General features: G+C 50.4%; 1 protein-coding gene across 4 annotated transcripts in view; it reads right to left on the bottom strand.

Annotated features, from left to right (window-relative positions):
- The window catches only part of KHDRBS3 (KH RNA binding domain containing, signal transduction associated 3), a 162,024-nt gene that overhangs the window by 79,126 nt on the left and 68,465 nt on the right, over positions 1–14,433 (bottom strand). For all 4 annotated transcript variants that reach the window (XR_010750516.1, XM_066379565.1, XM_066379567.1 and 1 more), the window contains exons 3-5: positions 10,845–10,961; positions 4,941–5,087; positions 1,759–1,898 (exon numbers count right to left, since the gene is read on the bottom strand). Coding sequence is in view for 3 of the 4 variants with exons in the window: in XM_066379565.1 (XP_066235662.1) it covers positions 1,759–1,898; positions 4,941–5,087; positions 10,845–10,961 (404 nt within the window). In the remaining variant the exon portion in view is untranslated. The remainder of the gene's footprint in view (positions 1–1,758; positions 1,899–4,940; positions 5,088–10,844; positions 10,962–14,433) is intronic.

The raw sequence follows: 14,433 nt of genomic DNA, 5'->3' as shown, positions 1-14,433 counted from the left end.
CACCAAGCACTCAGTTTTCCTGACGACTAGTTGGGTACTTCATACACTGTGAGGGAAATGCATCGTCCCCGGTCACTGAGACAATCTGTGGCGTCTATGCCATCATTTGTCACACGTTTTAAAGGGAATCGGGACCATGTGGAAACCCACATAGACGGGGCAGGGACAGGGACGGCCTCTCGCATGACCCCGTGGTCGGAGACGTTATGTAGTGACTCAAGGGCACAGAGCCTGGCTGCTGACTGTCCATCACAGCACAGGCTGAAATACCAGTTTTGCAAAGTGTGACCTCATGGACACCGGAGGGATGACCTAACAGTGAAACTATAAACCAGTCCCTTACGCTGATAATTCACGCAGCATCTGAGAGATGCTGACCAGGAGGAGGACGGGGAAGGGGGCGGGGACAGGCAAGGGGACAGGGACAGGGAGGGCATGGACTCACTGCGATGCTGTAAAGACACAGCACAGGACAGACTGTGCAATGTAGAGAAACTTCCTCATCCCCTAAACAGAGGAAATCTACGTCTTGAAATGCAAAGTTTTCATTAAAACACTATCACTCCCCATGGCAGGATTTAATTTTAGACCGTTTACACCTATTACCAGAAAAGTATCGTGCCCTGACAGGAACTTGCTCCTCCGTAAAATTCCAGAGCGGTCACATCCTGCCACCCATCCCACAAAGCTAATTCAGTCTGTGACAGACAAGACCTTCATTAACAAACAAACAAACAAAAATCTTATAATGGCTGACGCTTGATCAGAAAGAGCCTAAAGGATTTTCTGTCCCTGCAGTCACCCACCACTGTTTCACAGAGGACTGCCATATGCAGGGGCCTCTATGGGATTATCTCATAACAAGGCGAGACCAATGAGAAGCAAACACAAAGGAAAGGTAAAGCCCACTTGACAAATGCTACTAAGTAACCAAGACAGGCTGTTGTGCACAGTTCTGACTAGGAGACAGCCCTGGGCAAAGGGGCCTGTGTGTTGAAAATGCAATTCTAAGAGGGGTCGCTAGTGATGGGACACAGCATTCCAAGAAGGCAGCGTGAGATCAGAGGACTCGGCAAAGAGAAGGGCGTGGCCCGTGAGGGTCAGAAAGGCTCAGCCCCATCTGTGTCTGTCTGTCTGTCTGGAGCACACACTGGGCAGGGCGCAAGGTCAGGCGGGGGCGGATAGCACCGTGTGGGATGCTAACAGCGCGCGCCAGGAAGGGCGGGATTTCTTCCAGCTGCAAAGGAAGCCCCCAAAGGATGTAATGCGGGGAGAAAATTCATCTAACTTAATTTGAAAAGACCATTAAGACCGCCGTGACTACCAATGGGAAGCGCAGTGTGGAGGAGATGGGGAAGGATGGGAGATAGGATGAGAGAAAAGACTGACAGGTGGAGAGGCTATCGGGAAAGGCAACATTGTAACTGCCGGCAGGGTATCAGAGTCTAACTGCATATCAGAGTCTATGCCAGTCAGTGGCCTGTGCCTCACCTGGTTATCAAACCTGCCGGTCAATGTGACCCGTGCCTCACCTGGTTACATGCCCGTCAATGACCCGTGCCTTACCTGGTTATCAAACCTGCCGGTCAGTGACCCGTGCCTCACCTGGTTATCAAACCTGCCGGTCAGTGTGACCCGTGCCTTACCTGGTTACATGCCCGTCAATGACCCGTGCCTCACCTGGTTATCAAACCTGCCGGTCAGTGACCCGTGCCTCACCTGGTTATCAAACATGCCCATCAGTGACCCGTTCCTTACCTTGTTATCGCCGGGGTCGGGACACCTCTCGTACGCAGGGTGGATTTCCCTCGAACGACGGGGACGTCCGCGTTTTCTGAGCCTCCGTTCAAGTACGTCAGCTCCTGGAGCTGCGCTTGCCTGATCTCGTCGTTGTAGTCCTACACACGAGACAGAAGACAGCGAGCGTGCTGTGTGAGACCCACAGTGTTCAGAGCGAGAGGCAGACGGTTTTGTAAATATAGTAGGAAAAAGGGGGGAGGGATAGGGAAACAGGTGAATTCATAAAACAAAGATTTGAATTTGTTACAATGAAAAATGCATCAAATAAAAAATTTAAAAATAATAAAAAATTTTTAAAGAAAAAAATGTATTAATAAATTGTAAAAAAGAAAAACAAAAAACAGCGTTTTCCCTAAAACTAAAATTTTCTACAATCAGCCATAACTCCTTTCCCCAGGCATGATTTCCAAGCAAAATGCTTATAATAAAACTGAAATACCATGTAACAGATATACAGGCGTTGCTGTTTACAATGTAATTCAACCAGTAGTTACTGAACATCTGTGACTGCCCAGTAACAGAGAACAGGGAGGGCAGGCCGCCACCGGCATTCTTGTTGCACCTTTCCATATGGCTACTGCACCAGTAGCAACAGTTACCGTTTACAAAACTGAATACGTCATCTTATACCTGAAACCTTCTCTTCTGTATCTTATATAGTATTATCTAAATAGCCAACTGAGAAACCGTGGGACTATCTCTGACTCTGCTCCTTCCCTTAATATCCTAGCTCCATTCCACAACCAGCAAGAAAAATGCGTCATGAATAGAGAAAAGTGTGATATTTTATTTCACAGTAGAAGGAAGTTCAGGTGTCAATGATCACGCAGGAAAGTCACCTAACCCAGCTGTGGGGTGAAAGGCTGGTTCCTCTCTGAGAAGTGTCATCTAAGGGTGAGTGTGAGCTAGCCTTCCGAGAAAGGGGAGTCAAGGCCCCAGACGGAGGGGGAAGCCCAGTTCAAGATCAAAGGAACGGTGGTGTGTCAGGGAACAGAAAGAAGTGCTATTTGGATGAATGATAGAAATAATTTGGGGAGGGGAGGTGGCTTACAACGGGAAGGGAAGGCGGAGTCCAAATCACATAGAGCGGCAAGTCGTTTTAATGGACCTGCACAGGCCTGGAACTCAGGGGACCAGGAAGCACGGAACTGTCTCAGGGAGGCGAGTGCACAGTCAGGGCTGTGATTCGGAAGGATCGTTCTAGCACCCGTGTACCTGGAAACCGAGCGCTGAAAGCAGAAACGGATAAGACACTGTACCCGGACACAGACGCCCCTCAGCGCACACGGACACCCACTGGGACAGGCCCTGTGCTAGGCTGTCCCCAAGTCTCAGTAACTTAAATGTACTGAGCTCAGACCAAGCACATGGTCCGACACAATGAATGACATCAGAAACCCTCTAACGGAAACCTGGGAACTCCACAAGTACACAGCAATGACAAAACACAGTCACAATAAGCCCTGCGTCAAAATACAAGGACTCAGGAGAACGAAAAAGCACCCCGAGATGAAGTCAAATAAAAATAGGACGCACCAGTGTTTCCAGGATCGCATGCAAGGCACTGCTCAGAGGGAAATGTGTGTGTGTGTGTGTGTGTGTGTGTGTGTGTGTGTGTGTCTACATTAATATATATATATATATTTTATGTGTGTCTACATAAAATATATATATATATATATGGCTTCAAAGGCTTATACGTAAAAAAATAAAGGAATAAAAAAATTATCTAAGCATTCAAAGCAGAAGGAAAAAAATAGGAATTAAACCAGAAGTAAGTAAAATAAAGAATACAAAATAGGGAAACTTAAATCAAGAGTTGGGCCTGACCAGGCGATAGCGCAGTGGATAGAGCGTCAAACTGGGTCACGGAGGACGCAGGTTCAAGACCCCAAGGTCGCCAGCTTGAGCGCGGGCTCATCTGGTTTGAGCAAAGCTCACCAGCTTGGACCCAAGGTCGCTGGCTCAAGCAAGGAGTTACTCGGTCTGCTGGAAGCTCGCAGTCAAAGCACATATGAGAAAGCAGTCCATGAACAACTAAGGTGTCGCAACGAAAAACTGATGATTGATGCTTCTCATCTCTCTCCGTTCCTGTCTGTCTGTCCCTGTCTATCCCTCTCTCTGACTCTGTCACTGTAACCCATAAAGCACACAGCTCTCTGTGGAACCATCCTAAGTGGGGGACCCTCCATACTAAAACCCCGTAAACAGTATACATTCCACGGGTAAACTTTATGGTCTGTAATTTAAATCTCAAGAAAGGTCTTAAAGGACAAAAACCATGCTGGAAGCAGCCAACACCGGATGGAAGCTGGATTTCAGCGTGGCGATCTGGAGCACAGCAGTGGAGGAAAGATGAGAAAATGTAAATAATTTCTGGTCGTAAAGCAGAACGCCAACACTGACTTGCAGTGTGTCACAGGAGACACTGGAGTCGGAAGAGCACTGGAACCCGGGTGGGAGGTGAAGGGCAGGCCCGATCAGGGCACACCGCAGAGCGGGCGCACGAGGGAGCAAGGACAGTGGGTTCCCGTCCCTGCGAGGAGCAGGCAAGGCTGAGGATGAGGCTGGGTTTCACTGTGAACACACACGGACGCCCCCTCTAACCTATCGGGGGCCGTGTGACCTCAGAAGGGTTGCTGGACTCCATCAGCATTTCCGCAGCTCTACACCAAACCTATAGATACATTTCCTGCCATTTCACTTCATTCTAAATAAAACGCGCTGCCTACATGCTAGATAGCTGCCGTGCTGAGTGTGGGCAGGTGTGACAGCCGCGTGGGGAAGGAAGTCCACTGGGCCCCCGTCACAGACCCGGAGAACACTCAGAGTCTGTGTCTCAGAACAATGAACCTGTAAGGTGACAGCAGTGACACCACAAGGTTGAGGACGCGCTGTCCCACAGCTGGACAAGCGACCGTGCCCTTCAGTTTCCTTAGTCACGTGCCCGCAGCGGTATTCTTTAGTCTCAGAGACCCAGTGGCCCCCTGCGGAAGGGACAAGGCCAGTCACGCCCGAGCCCGGTGGGTCTGCTGGCCACGGCCCCCTGCGCAGCTCCACGGCAGGTAGAGTGCCAGGCAGACACCTGTCACCGATTAGTGAGGACCACGGCGGAGGCGGCGCTGGGACGCAGTACTCACGGGGATGAGGAACTTCTTGATCTCCTCCAGGGCGTGCCCCATGCGGGCGTAGGCTTCGGCCGGCGGGGCGAACACCTCGATCAGGACGTGGAGGTCGTCGTTCAGGTGGAAGTACTTGGCTTCTCCGCTTTTCCTCAACTCTTCCTCCTGAGGAGAGACAGGTCACGTTGGAGGAGGCGTCGTTTTGCACAAAGAGAGAGAGAAAATAAAAACCACCGGAGCTTATCGGGCAGGTGGGTGTCACCAAAGAGCCACTCACCCACCAGCCGCCACCACCTGAGGAAGAAGTGTATGTGACACGTCACCCTGACCCTGCCACCCCAGGCTGTGGTGAAGGAGTCGGTCTCAGCTCCTGCCTCTGACCTGGGGGTCCCGCCACCGGCCCTGTCCTCGGGCTCGGCCCCAGGCCCCTCCGGGCACCGCGCCCATCTCCCTGGAGGTTCTCAGACTGGCTAGCACAGTGGTCCAGCTCATTTCTGTCCCCTTACGCTGCCTGCCTGCAGCTGTCATGAGGTGGTGACCAACGTCTGAGGTACCTCAGGGGCTTGCTGGCGACCTGCCCGCTTTCTGACTTCTCTCACGGACGCGACAGCCACGTGGCTCAAGCCACGACTGCCTCACCTGGCGCTGCGTTCGCTGTGCCTAGAAACTGGCAGGCACAGAGCAGACACTCAGCACACACGGGACGAGTGTGACCGATCAGTAGTGGTTCCTGTCCATGTCCGCGGGCATGTGCCCGTATCACTCACAAAGCCCTTCTGCAGGCGGGCACCGTCCTCTCCCTGAGGAGGGACCAGTGACTGGCATGAACCTCTGCTGCAGGACTGGACACATTTGTGATACACATGGCCCAGTTTCTCTGTCGTCGTTTGCACAGTGAAATTCGGCGGGGGGTGGGGGATTGGGAGGAAAGACACAGATAACTAAGGGACTAACAAGTTCGCTCCATTAATTATCTTGACCTAACTTAGCTTTCATCGGGGCGGCGATGACAGGTCCCGAGTCTTTCTGTGCCCTGCTCCCAACATTCAGATCAGACGGCTGGAAAAGGTCAGGAGGAGCCTCCATCCAAAGTGATGTCCCAAGGAGCAACCTTCCTTTCTCAGCTCCCCAAAGCCACCTGTCCCGGGAGAGTGCGCCAGGAACGCCTGACCGCCGTCCTGCCTCGCCACCAGCCGCCCGGGGGCCGCAGAGGCACACACCCCCTCAATGTCGCCCTTGGAGGCCTCACGTCTGCTCACTGAGCCGATGTGAATTCTTACAAAGAAAAGGGGGTCAACGAGGAAAGGGCACGGGACTTTGCGTCACACCCCTGGCCACCAGGTGTGTGGGTTTAGAGGGTTGACAGGCAACCCAACGCTGAATCTGCAAAGTCAGTTTGGTGTTAACACACGTACACGACTCTAGGGCCCCTGAGACTAAGAGGACCGGCTTTCTGTAAAACAGGCAGAAGAGGAGATGGTGCCTGCACTGCCCGGCCCACCGCCCGACACTGGGCAGGCCCTCGAGACGCCAGCGTCCTTCACATTGAAGGGAAGAGGGTCAGGCGCCGAAAGCAAACAAGAAAAGCACCTGAAGTCAGTCAGAGCAAACAAGAGCTGCCATTAACATCCCATGCAGGTCCTCCGACATGCGTCTTGAGTCAAAAAGCACTGTTGTTCTAAGGCAACAGCAGACTGTTCGTTGCTCTAATCAGGACACTTTTAATCATGTGACCTGGTATTCCGCCTTTTCTAGCTGAAGCTCCAAAGCCTGGATTCCATGCACAGCAGTAGCTCCTCTTTGAAAGCATGAATAAACACTCTTCATCTTTTTCTAACATGTACCGAAATAATCATCTTAAGGCAGGGACGATTGTTGATTCCGAGCCCAGCACTTCCACTCCCACCGCAAGCTTACGCTGGAACAGAGGGGCTTCCTCCCCATAACCACAGTCATCACAGCCGTCCACGGAGCGAGTGCTCGTCACCAGACTATTTCAAGGTTAATGAGAGGAGGGGCAACGCGGTGTTTGGGGAAGAACACCAGACTTCAATGTTCTATATTCACATCCCAAAGCCAACACTTACCGCGTGACTTTGGGCAGGTTACTTTATCCCCACCTTAAAGGGGCGAGTTTAAATGGTGGGAACCGTATAGCACCTACTGCTCACAGGGCCGCTGCAGCAATAAAGGGGCTATTGTGCCAGGAATGAGGAGTACACGGTAATAAAGGAACTGTAGCGATAAAGGACTTTTGTGTCCAAAGACAGAAAACGTCTGTAGGTTGATGTCTAACATACAACAAGCCCTCAATAAGTGATGGAGGCAGGAATAAGTCTTATAACGATGACGGTGAGGGTGACACAACTCTAGCGTTAATTATTCTATAGCATAGGCGATGCGGGCAGGGCATCCAGCACCGTGGCGGCACACGTGGGGGGCCCCCAAGCTTCGCCGTGATTATTAGGCCTTACAACCAGCCGGCACCTGTCAGCGAGGACGCCTCTGTTTCATCAAGGTGGCACATATGAGAAAATGAATTACATTCACATGAGGACTTCAATGGCAAACACTCGGGAAACCTCAAGGAACACGATGGTAACAGGAAGCAATGGAATCTCTCTAGAAATAAACGTACTCTCAGCTGGGAATTTCTGCAAGCTGAAATTAACCTAGTGCAAAGGATCGCGTGGAACCCGTGTTCCAGAGCTCAGGCAGTCAGGCTGATGACAGCGCGTGCGGTGGACGGGGTGCCGGAAGCATCCGCTGGCGGCCACCATCGGGGGTGGGGCTGGCGGGGGCAGTGGACGGCCAACCTACAACATGTGTACTGCCCCCCCCCCCGTTTCCGGCGGTCTGGGCGGAACACTAATAATCAGCCACTTGCAGAAGCTCCATCCTGACTCGCTGACTGATGTGGTCGAGGGCGTAGAAAGGAAAGCACTCGTGAATGGGCACTAAGTGGTCTGGGAACGGGGCCCACGTGTGGAAGCACAGGGCACTTCACGAGATGCACAGCTGGCAGAGCCACTGACCGGGTAGCCGAGGGGACCAACGGTAGCAGACGCCAAAGCACCACACCCCTCAGCCACCTGTGCTACTCAAGGGACTCACTGATCCAGTGCCCGCGGTGACAGAGAGGTTACGCATTAAATACACATCGGACTCCCCTTCCAAGGACACTGGCCACTGCCACCCAAGTGTCCAATATGCCAAAAGCAGAGAACCACCTGCAGCCCCTGAGCCACGACACCATCACCTGGAAGGACCAGACCACGGAAGCCCCGGGGGCAAGCTGGTGGTGTCTAGAGCTTCCCTTCCATTGCAGGGACAACCAGGCACCTGCTATTCTGTGGATGTGTCGTCCAGATAAAGATGCGCCTTCCCGGGCCCCCTTCCGCCTGTGACACTATCTGGGCACGCCCTGACCACCGCCGTGGCATGCCGCGAAACGCTGCTTCTGACCAGGAAACTCCATGACCCGATGGGTTCCACTGGTGACAGCAGGCGCCTCGTGACCAGGTGGCCTTGCCAAAGACTTCATGTAGATATCAGCAAGGGCAGGATGCTATTCTCCCAGACACACACCCTGACTGACCAGCTGGCCGGCATAAGGGGTCTTCTCCTCCTACCACCGCGACAGAGCAGTCAGAAAACCGACGCTGCAGACGGCACCGCTTAGTGCGCAGTTAACCAGCCTGGCCGAGATCACTGTTATTTCAAACACCGACGGAAGATTCACGTGAAGGCCCCGCCCTGAACAGGCTGGGGCCAGGGGTCTGTGCACGCGTGTAAACAGGGTCCCTCTGCGTCTGCTACATAGCCGTGTTCTAATCAAACCACCTAATGAACCTCCCCAGTTAACAGAGGGCACTCTCAGACTCTCTGAACCTCAGCTGTCTCACATGTAAAGTTTAAAAACACGACTATGCTGATCTTCCGTCCTTTTCCTAACGGTGGCACGGGGCACTGCACGGAACTGTCACAGGGCGTCGGAGTCACCGTGGCTGTTCCATAAACCAACGGTGGCAGATGTTACGTGAACGCCGTCAGCAAGCTACATGGACTTTCTCGGGAAGGGTCTGGGTTTCGTCTAAACGCCTTTCTTGTCCGACACGACCGGTGTTCAACATGTCACGGGAAGGGACCACTGAATGTGGATTTGGTTTTTAGTAACACGGGTCGTTAACCAGTGACCACCACATAAAGTGAAGATGGGGAGCAACGTAAGTCACAGCTCGCTGTGAGACGTGGAAATTTCTTTCAGAGTGGGTTTAAGAGAGTGATTAATAAAAACAATAATTTTAGCTTATTAAAAAAGGAGGCACACCACGATGAGATATTACCTCACACCTGTCACAGTGGCTGTCATCAACAGATCAGCAAACAAGCGCTGGCGAGGATGCGGAGAAAAGGGGACCATGTGCACTGCTGGTGGGAACGCAGACTGGGGCCACCCTGTGGGAAGCTGCGTGGCGTTCCTCAGAAAATTAAACCTGGGACTGCCTTACGACGCCAGAATACAGACAAAGAAACCCAGGACACTGCTTCAAAAGAATGTATGCCCCCTCTGCTCACTCAAGTTTTATCTGCAATAACCGGTCCCCAATAACCAACATCTGGAAGCAGCCAAGTGCCCGTCAGTAGATGAGTGGATAAAACGCCATGGTACATTTACACCACGGAATACTACACAGCCGTTAAAAAGGAGGAGACCTTATCTTTTGCGACAGCCTGGATGGATCTGGAGAGCACTGTGCTAAGTGACATGAGCCAGTCAGAGAAAGACAAGTGCCCTATGATGTCACTCATGTGTGGAATCTAATGAACAAAATGAACTAACAAAGAAAATAGCGACAGCCTCACAGACACACAGAACAGACTGGCAGCTGGCAGAGGGAGAGGGCGCTGGGGTGCTGGTGGAAAAGACGAAGGGATTGAGCGCGCATTAAAGAGCCTCACAGACACACAGAACAGACTGGCAGCTGGCAGAGGGGAGAGGGCGCTGGGGTGCTGGTGGAAAAGACGAAGGGATTGAGCGCGCATTAAAGAGCCTCACAGACACACAGAACACACTGGCAGCTGGCAGAGGGGTAGGGCGCTGGGGTGCTGGGTGGAAAAGACGAAGGGATTGAGCGCGCATTAAAGAGCCTCACAGACACAGACAACAGCATGGTGATGACCAGAGGGAGAAGGGGTGGGGGAGGTGGATGAGGGTAAGGGGGGTACATGGTGAACGAAGGAGACTCGAGTTGGGGTGGGCAGCACACAATATGATCTATAGATGGTCTATTATAGAACTGTCATTAACCAGTGCCACCCCAATAAATTTGACAAAAAAAAATAAATCTTGAAACTCTCAAAAAATGGAGGCAGTTAATGCAAATATATCCAAATAGAAAACTATGGGTAAGCAATCATTAAAACTTCTAAAATCAAATTTAATTGGATAAAATACAAAGGACACCAACTGAAGGCCAGATACAAGTATATACTTTATCAATTCAATCTTGTGGAGCACAGGCCTAGGAAAAGACCCCAGGGAACTGATCATGTAAAAGGCAAACCAGGAAGGTGAGACTACAGACAACTCTCATTTCTCTTCACGGTCATTTATCACTCTGCTTTCTACAAGGCAACATATGGTTTCCAGAATCAAAGTCATAGGGACTACAACATTACTTTATAAATGAATGTAAAAATTACCAATGCAAGTTTAAGATGCTGCATAGTCTGAACTGGCCAGTGTGATTCCATTTTATGAACAGTATCATAAACATATCACCTTATATAACGTTTTTCTATTACCTAATTTAAGATTCTAGTTAGCTTTTATATACTATGTATTAGTAAAATGGATTATCTGTCAGGATGTGATATAAGGTCTAAAAAACAGTAGCCACTGTCGATAATGAGCATTACCTTTGCCTTATCTCTCATGGAACCTTTTCCAAGGATGGACATTTTTGTCAAGGTTTCTTCTTGTAAACGCTTCAGAGAATTGCCACGTGGACCCAGAAGTTTCCCCACAAAGTTGAACTAGGAAAAACAAACAAACCAAATTTGTGACACTCATTTATGAAAGCAATTTCTTACTCCTGAATATCAGGAGACACTGTGGTAGGCTACACATTATTGATTAATGACAAATAATTCAGTTGCTGCTACATGAATCACACTATTTCCACAAACCACATATAATAGGGCTAAAAGCAGTAAACATTTTAAAAGTTGATATAGCTCTCTACGCCAATGACCTCAATGATGGTCATAGTTCACAAATCGTAAATGCAGTGAATTCCCTGACAGTTCCCACACACACTCAATGTCCACTGTGAACAGTGCCAGGACTGGAGTACAGGTGAGGAAAAAGGATGCTGGAGTCACTTTAATGTCACCTAACTGGTCATTAGGGAGTCTCGGGCTTCTTCTACCAGGTTAACACTTAGTCCTTGGTCAGTCAACCAATGAGTGCACAGGCCCAGACGAGTTCTTCCACATTCAGTGCTAACAAAAGTTTTCCCATAAGGCCCACCTATCTCTTCTAAACTAGCCATGGGAATGTGGACAACCCAGATGCCCAGGGTTCTTTACTTAACAAGCAGAGTAGAAGTGAATCTTAAAATTGTTTTTTGACTGATTGGTTTTAGAGAAACAGAGAGAGAGAGAGAGAGAGGGAGAGAAACATCAATTTGTTGCTCCATTTATCTATGCACTCACTGGTTGATTCTTGTATGTGCGCTGACCGGGGATCAGACCTGCAACTTTGGGGCATCAGGATGTCATTCTAACCAACTGAGCTGCCTGGCTGGTGCAAGAAGTGAATTAGTTAAGAGCATGGACTCTGAGGCTAGGCTGCCATGGTTTTAAAACCTGGCTTTTCCATTTAGCAGCTGGGTAACTACCTGGGCAAGTGACCTGACCTCTGTACCTGGGCTTCCTGATGTGTTAAATGGGACCTGCCCTCATGGGGCTGTTCTGGGGAAGAAATGGGTCCGTATATACAGATTACCTAGAACAATGCTTGGCACAAAACAGACAATAAATATATCCTGAAGGAAAGAATGAGGAGGAGGAATTTCACACAATTTTTCAAGCCTTACTATAATTAAGGTAAACCATGAACACTTCTTCTCCCTGGTGGAAAGGCAGACTGCCTTGTTTGTGACCCAGAGAGTGGCTGTTCTCCTAGGCAAGATTCTGGAAGACAAACTCATGCCCGTGCTGCTCTGACACCAGCCACCTTCCACATTCTATGCCACGGCCGGGATGCTGTGGGTTTTAAGAGAAAAATATCCCCCAATTTGCCTAACTACAATTTTCCTGAAACAACTACTTTTTTTAAAAAATTCAAAAATATTTTTTCCCTGCCCACTTTTAATCTTATTGGCCTTCAACAAGACTATCAATTACCTATTTTTAACCTTCACATCCTTTTTTTTTTTAATTGTAAGTAAATGATGTTTTTAAATATATAAGTAATGCAGAGTTTAAAACCCCAGACACCATACAAGGTGGGGGGGGAAATCAGGGTGCCAACCCTCCTCCCTGCCTCGTCCCTGTCACCCGTTTTCTTTGCTTTACCATATTTGGAATTTTATTATTTGGGTGTCAGAGCTCCTGAGCGAGGTCCCTAAGTTTCTTAACTTTCCTCCCTTTCTCTGTCACCTTCTCTCTTCAGCTTCTGGGAGGTTTAATCACATTAATTGGCCGCATCTATTGATTCTTTCATTTCCACTATCAGATGTTTAACTCCTAATAGTGCTTTCTTAGGTCTCTTTTGTTTTTATGGCTTTTAAAAATATTTTATGAAAGCAATCCACGTTCCTATCTCTCTGAGGATGTTAATGAGAGTGGCCCTCTCCCACCTCCTCCCCCCCACCCCTTGTGTGAAGGTCTCTTCCCACGCGTGGACCTCCCGCGGAAAATGGCCAATACCCTCCGCTGCCCGTCCCTAGGAGCGTAAGACTCAGGCTGCCTGGACGGTCTGCCTTCCCACGCAGGACCTGAGAACTCAGTGACACGGCAGCCCAGTGTCCTCACCACAACCGACCCAAACCTCAGGAGCTGCGTTTCTCCCCTCCTGGGCCAGGCAGTGACCGGAAGAGGAATTATTCCCAGTCCCCCACGGGGAGGCATCCGCCCAGCTGCTGGGATTCCGAGGTCCCACGCCTGAGTGCACGCACACCTTTGTTTACACACGAAGGGACTCCCCCACTGTCCCAGTGGCATCTGGGTCCAGCCTCCGTTGTACGGAGCTGGGTCTCAGAGCCCACCACTCCTTGACTTCTGCCTCTCTGGGAAATCGCTAGTCTGTTACTGGGTTAAAGTGTGCTGATGGGCCCTGGCCGGGTGGCTCAGTGGATAAAGCATCATCCAAGCGCACGGAGCTCGTGGGTTCGACCCCTGGTCACGGCAGGTACAAGAAGCGATCAATCAGTGCACAGCTACACAGAACAACGAATTGATGTTTCTCTCTCTTTCTTCCCCCTTTTCTTTTCTCTCTCTTAAATAAACTAAAAATTAAAAAAATTAAAAAAAAAAAAAAAAGGAAAGAAAGAGAAAGAAAGGCAGATGTCCAGGTGTCAGTGAGACGAGCCTCCAGGGGTCTAACTCGGCCATTTTCAACCCTTTTCATCGCACGGCACACAGGAACTAACTACTAAAGTTCTGCAGCACACCCAAAAAAACTATTATTTTTTGTCAATCTGACAGAAACAAAAAAAATAGGTATAATTTTGATTCATTCACAGCGGATGGCTCTCATTGTGTTGGCTGTTGTCATTTTTTATTTTTTATTTGACAGTCTAAGGGAAAAGAGGTCAGGTAAGTGCCACGTTTTAAAAATTCCTGCGGCAAGCCCGCTGAAAACCAGCCAGCGGTCCTAGGCCTTCCCAGGCCGCCTTCCGCCCCGCCTCCTGCCTCCGCCCCGCCCCTTCCCTCCGCCCCGCCCCTGCCTCCGCCCCGCCCCTTCCCTCCGCCCCCGCCCCTGCCTCCGCCCCGCCCCTTCCCTCCGCCCCGCCCCTGCCTCCGCCCCGCCCCCTCCCTCCGCCAGACCCCATAAATCCCCCTGCATGGTAACTGGCGTCCACGGCGGTGAGTCTCTCCCAGGTCCTCGCGCACTAAGGAGCCCGTTTCTGGCCGGCACGATCCCATCCTGCAAGCTCAGGGCTCTGTCTGCTCCGTCTCCGGCAGCATCGCCGTTTTGATCCACTGATTTCCCAGCCCCGCAATTTTCCCGACATCCTTCTCCTTCTATGGCCTCACACATGGTTCCTAGCCTCCTGGATTTGTGCCTCTTTAATTCATCGGCATTGTTTAGCTGGGTTCAAGGACAGCGACAGCGTCACGTTAACTGCAGGTGGTGAAACCGACATATTTACATTCCTTTAATAGTGACCTATCTCCTAGTGAACGAGGAAGGCATCCGATTCAAACACCTGATCTTACCCTGGGAAAACTGAAGCCCCCAGAGCGGTGTGTCCTGTTCAAGGTCACTCAATAAAACATA

This window comes from Saccopteryx leptura, chromosome 3, assembly GCF_036850995.1.
Source record: "Saccopteryx leptura isolate mSacLep1 chromosome 3, mSacLep1_pri_phased_curated, whole genome shotgun sequence".
Classification (NCBI taxonomy): domain Eukaryota; kingdom Metazoa; phylum Chordata; class Mammalia; order Chiroptera; family Emballonuridae; genus Saccopteryx; species Saccopteryx leptura.
This window is presented reverse-complemented; position numbering and strand designations above follow the sequence as displayed.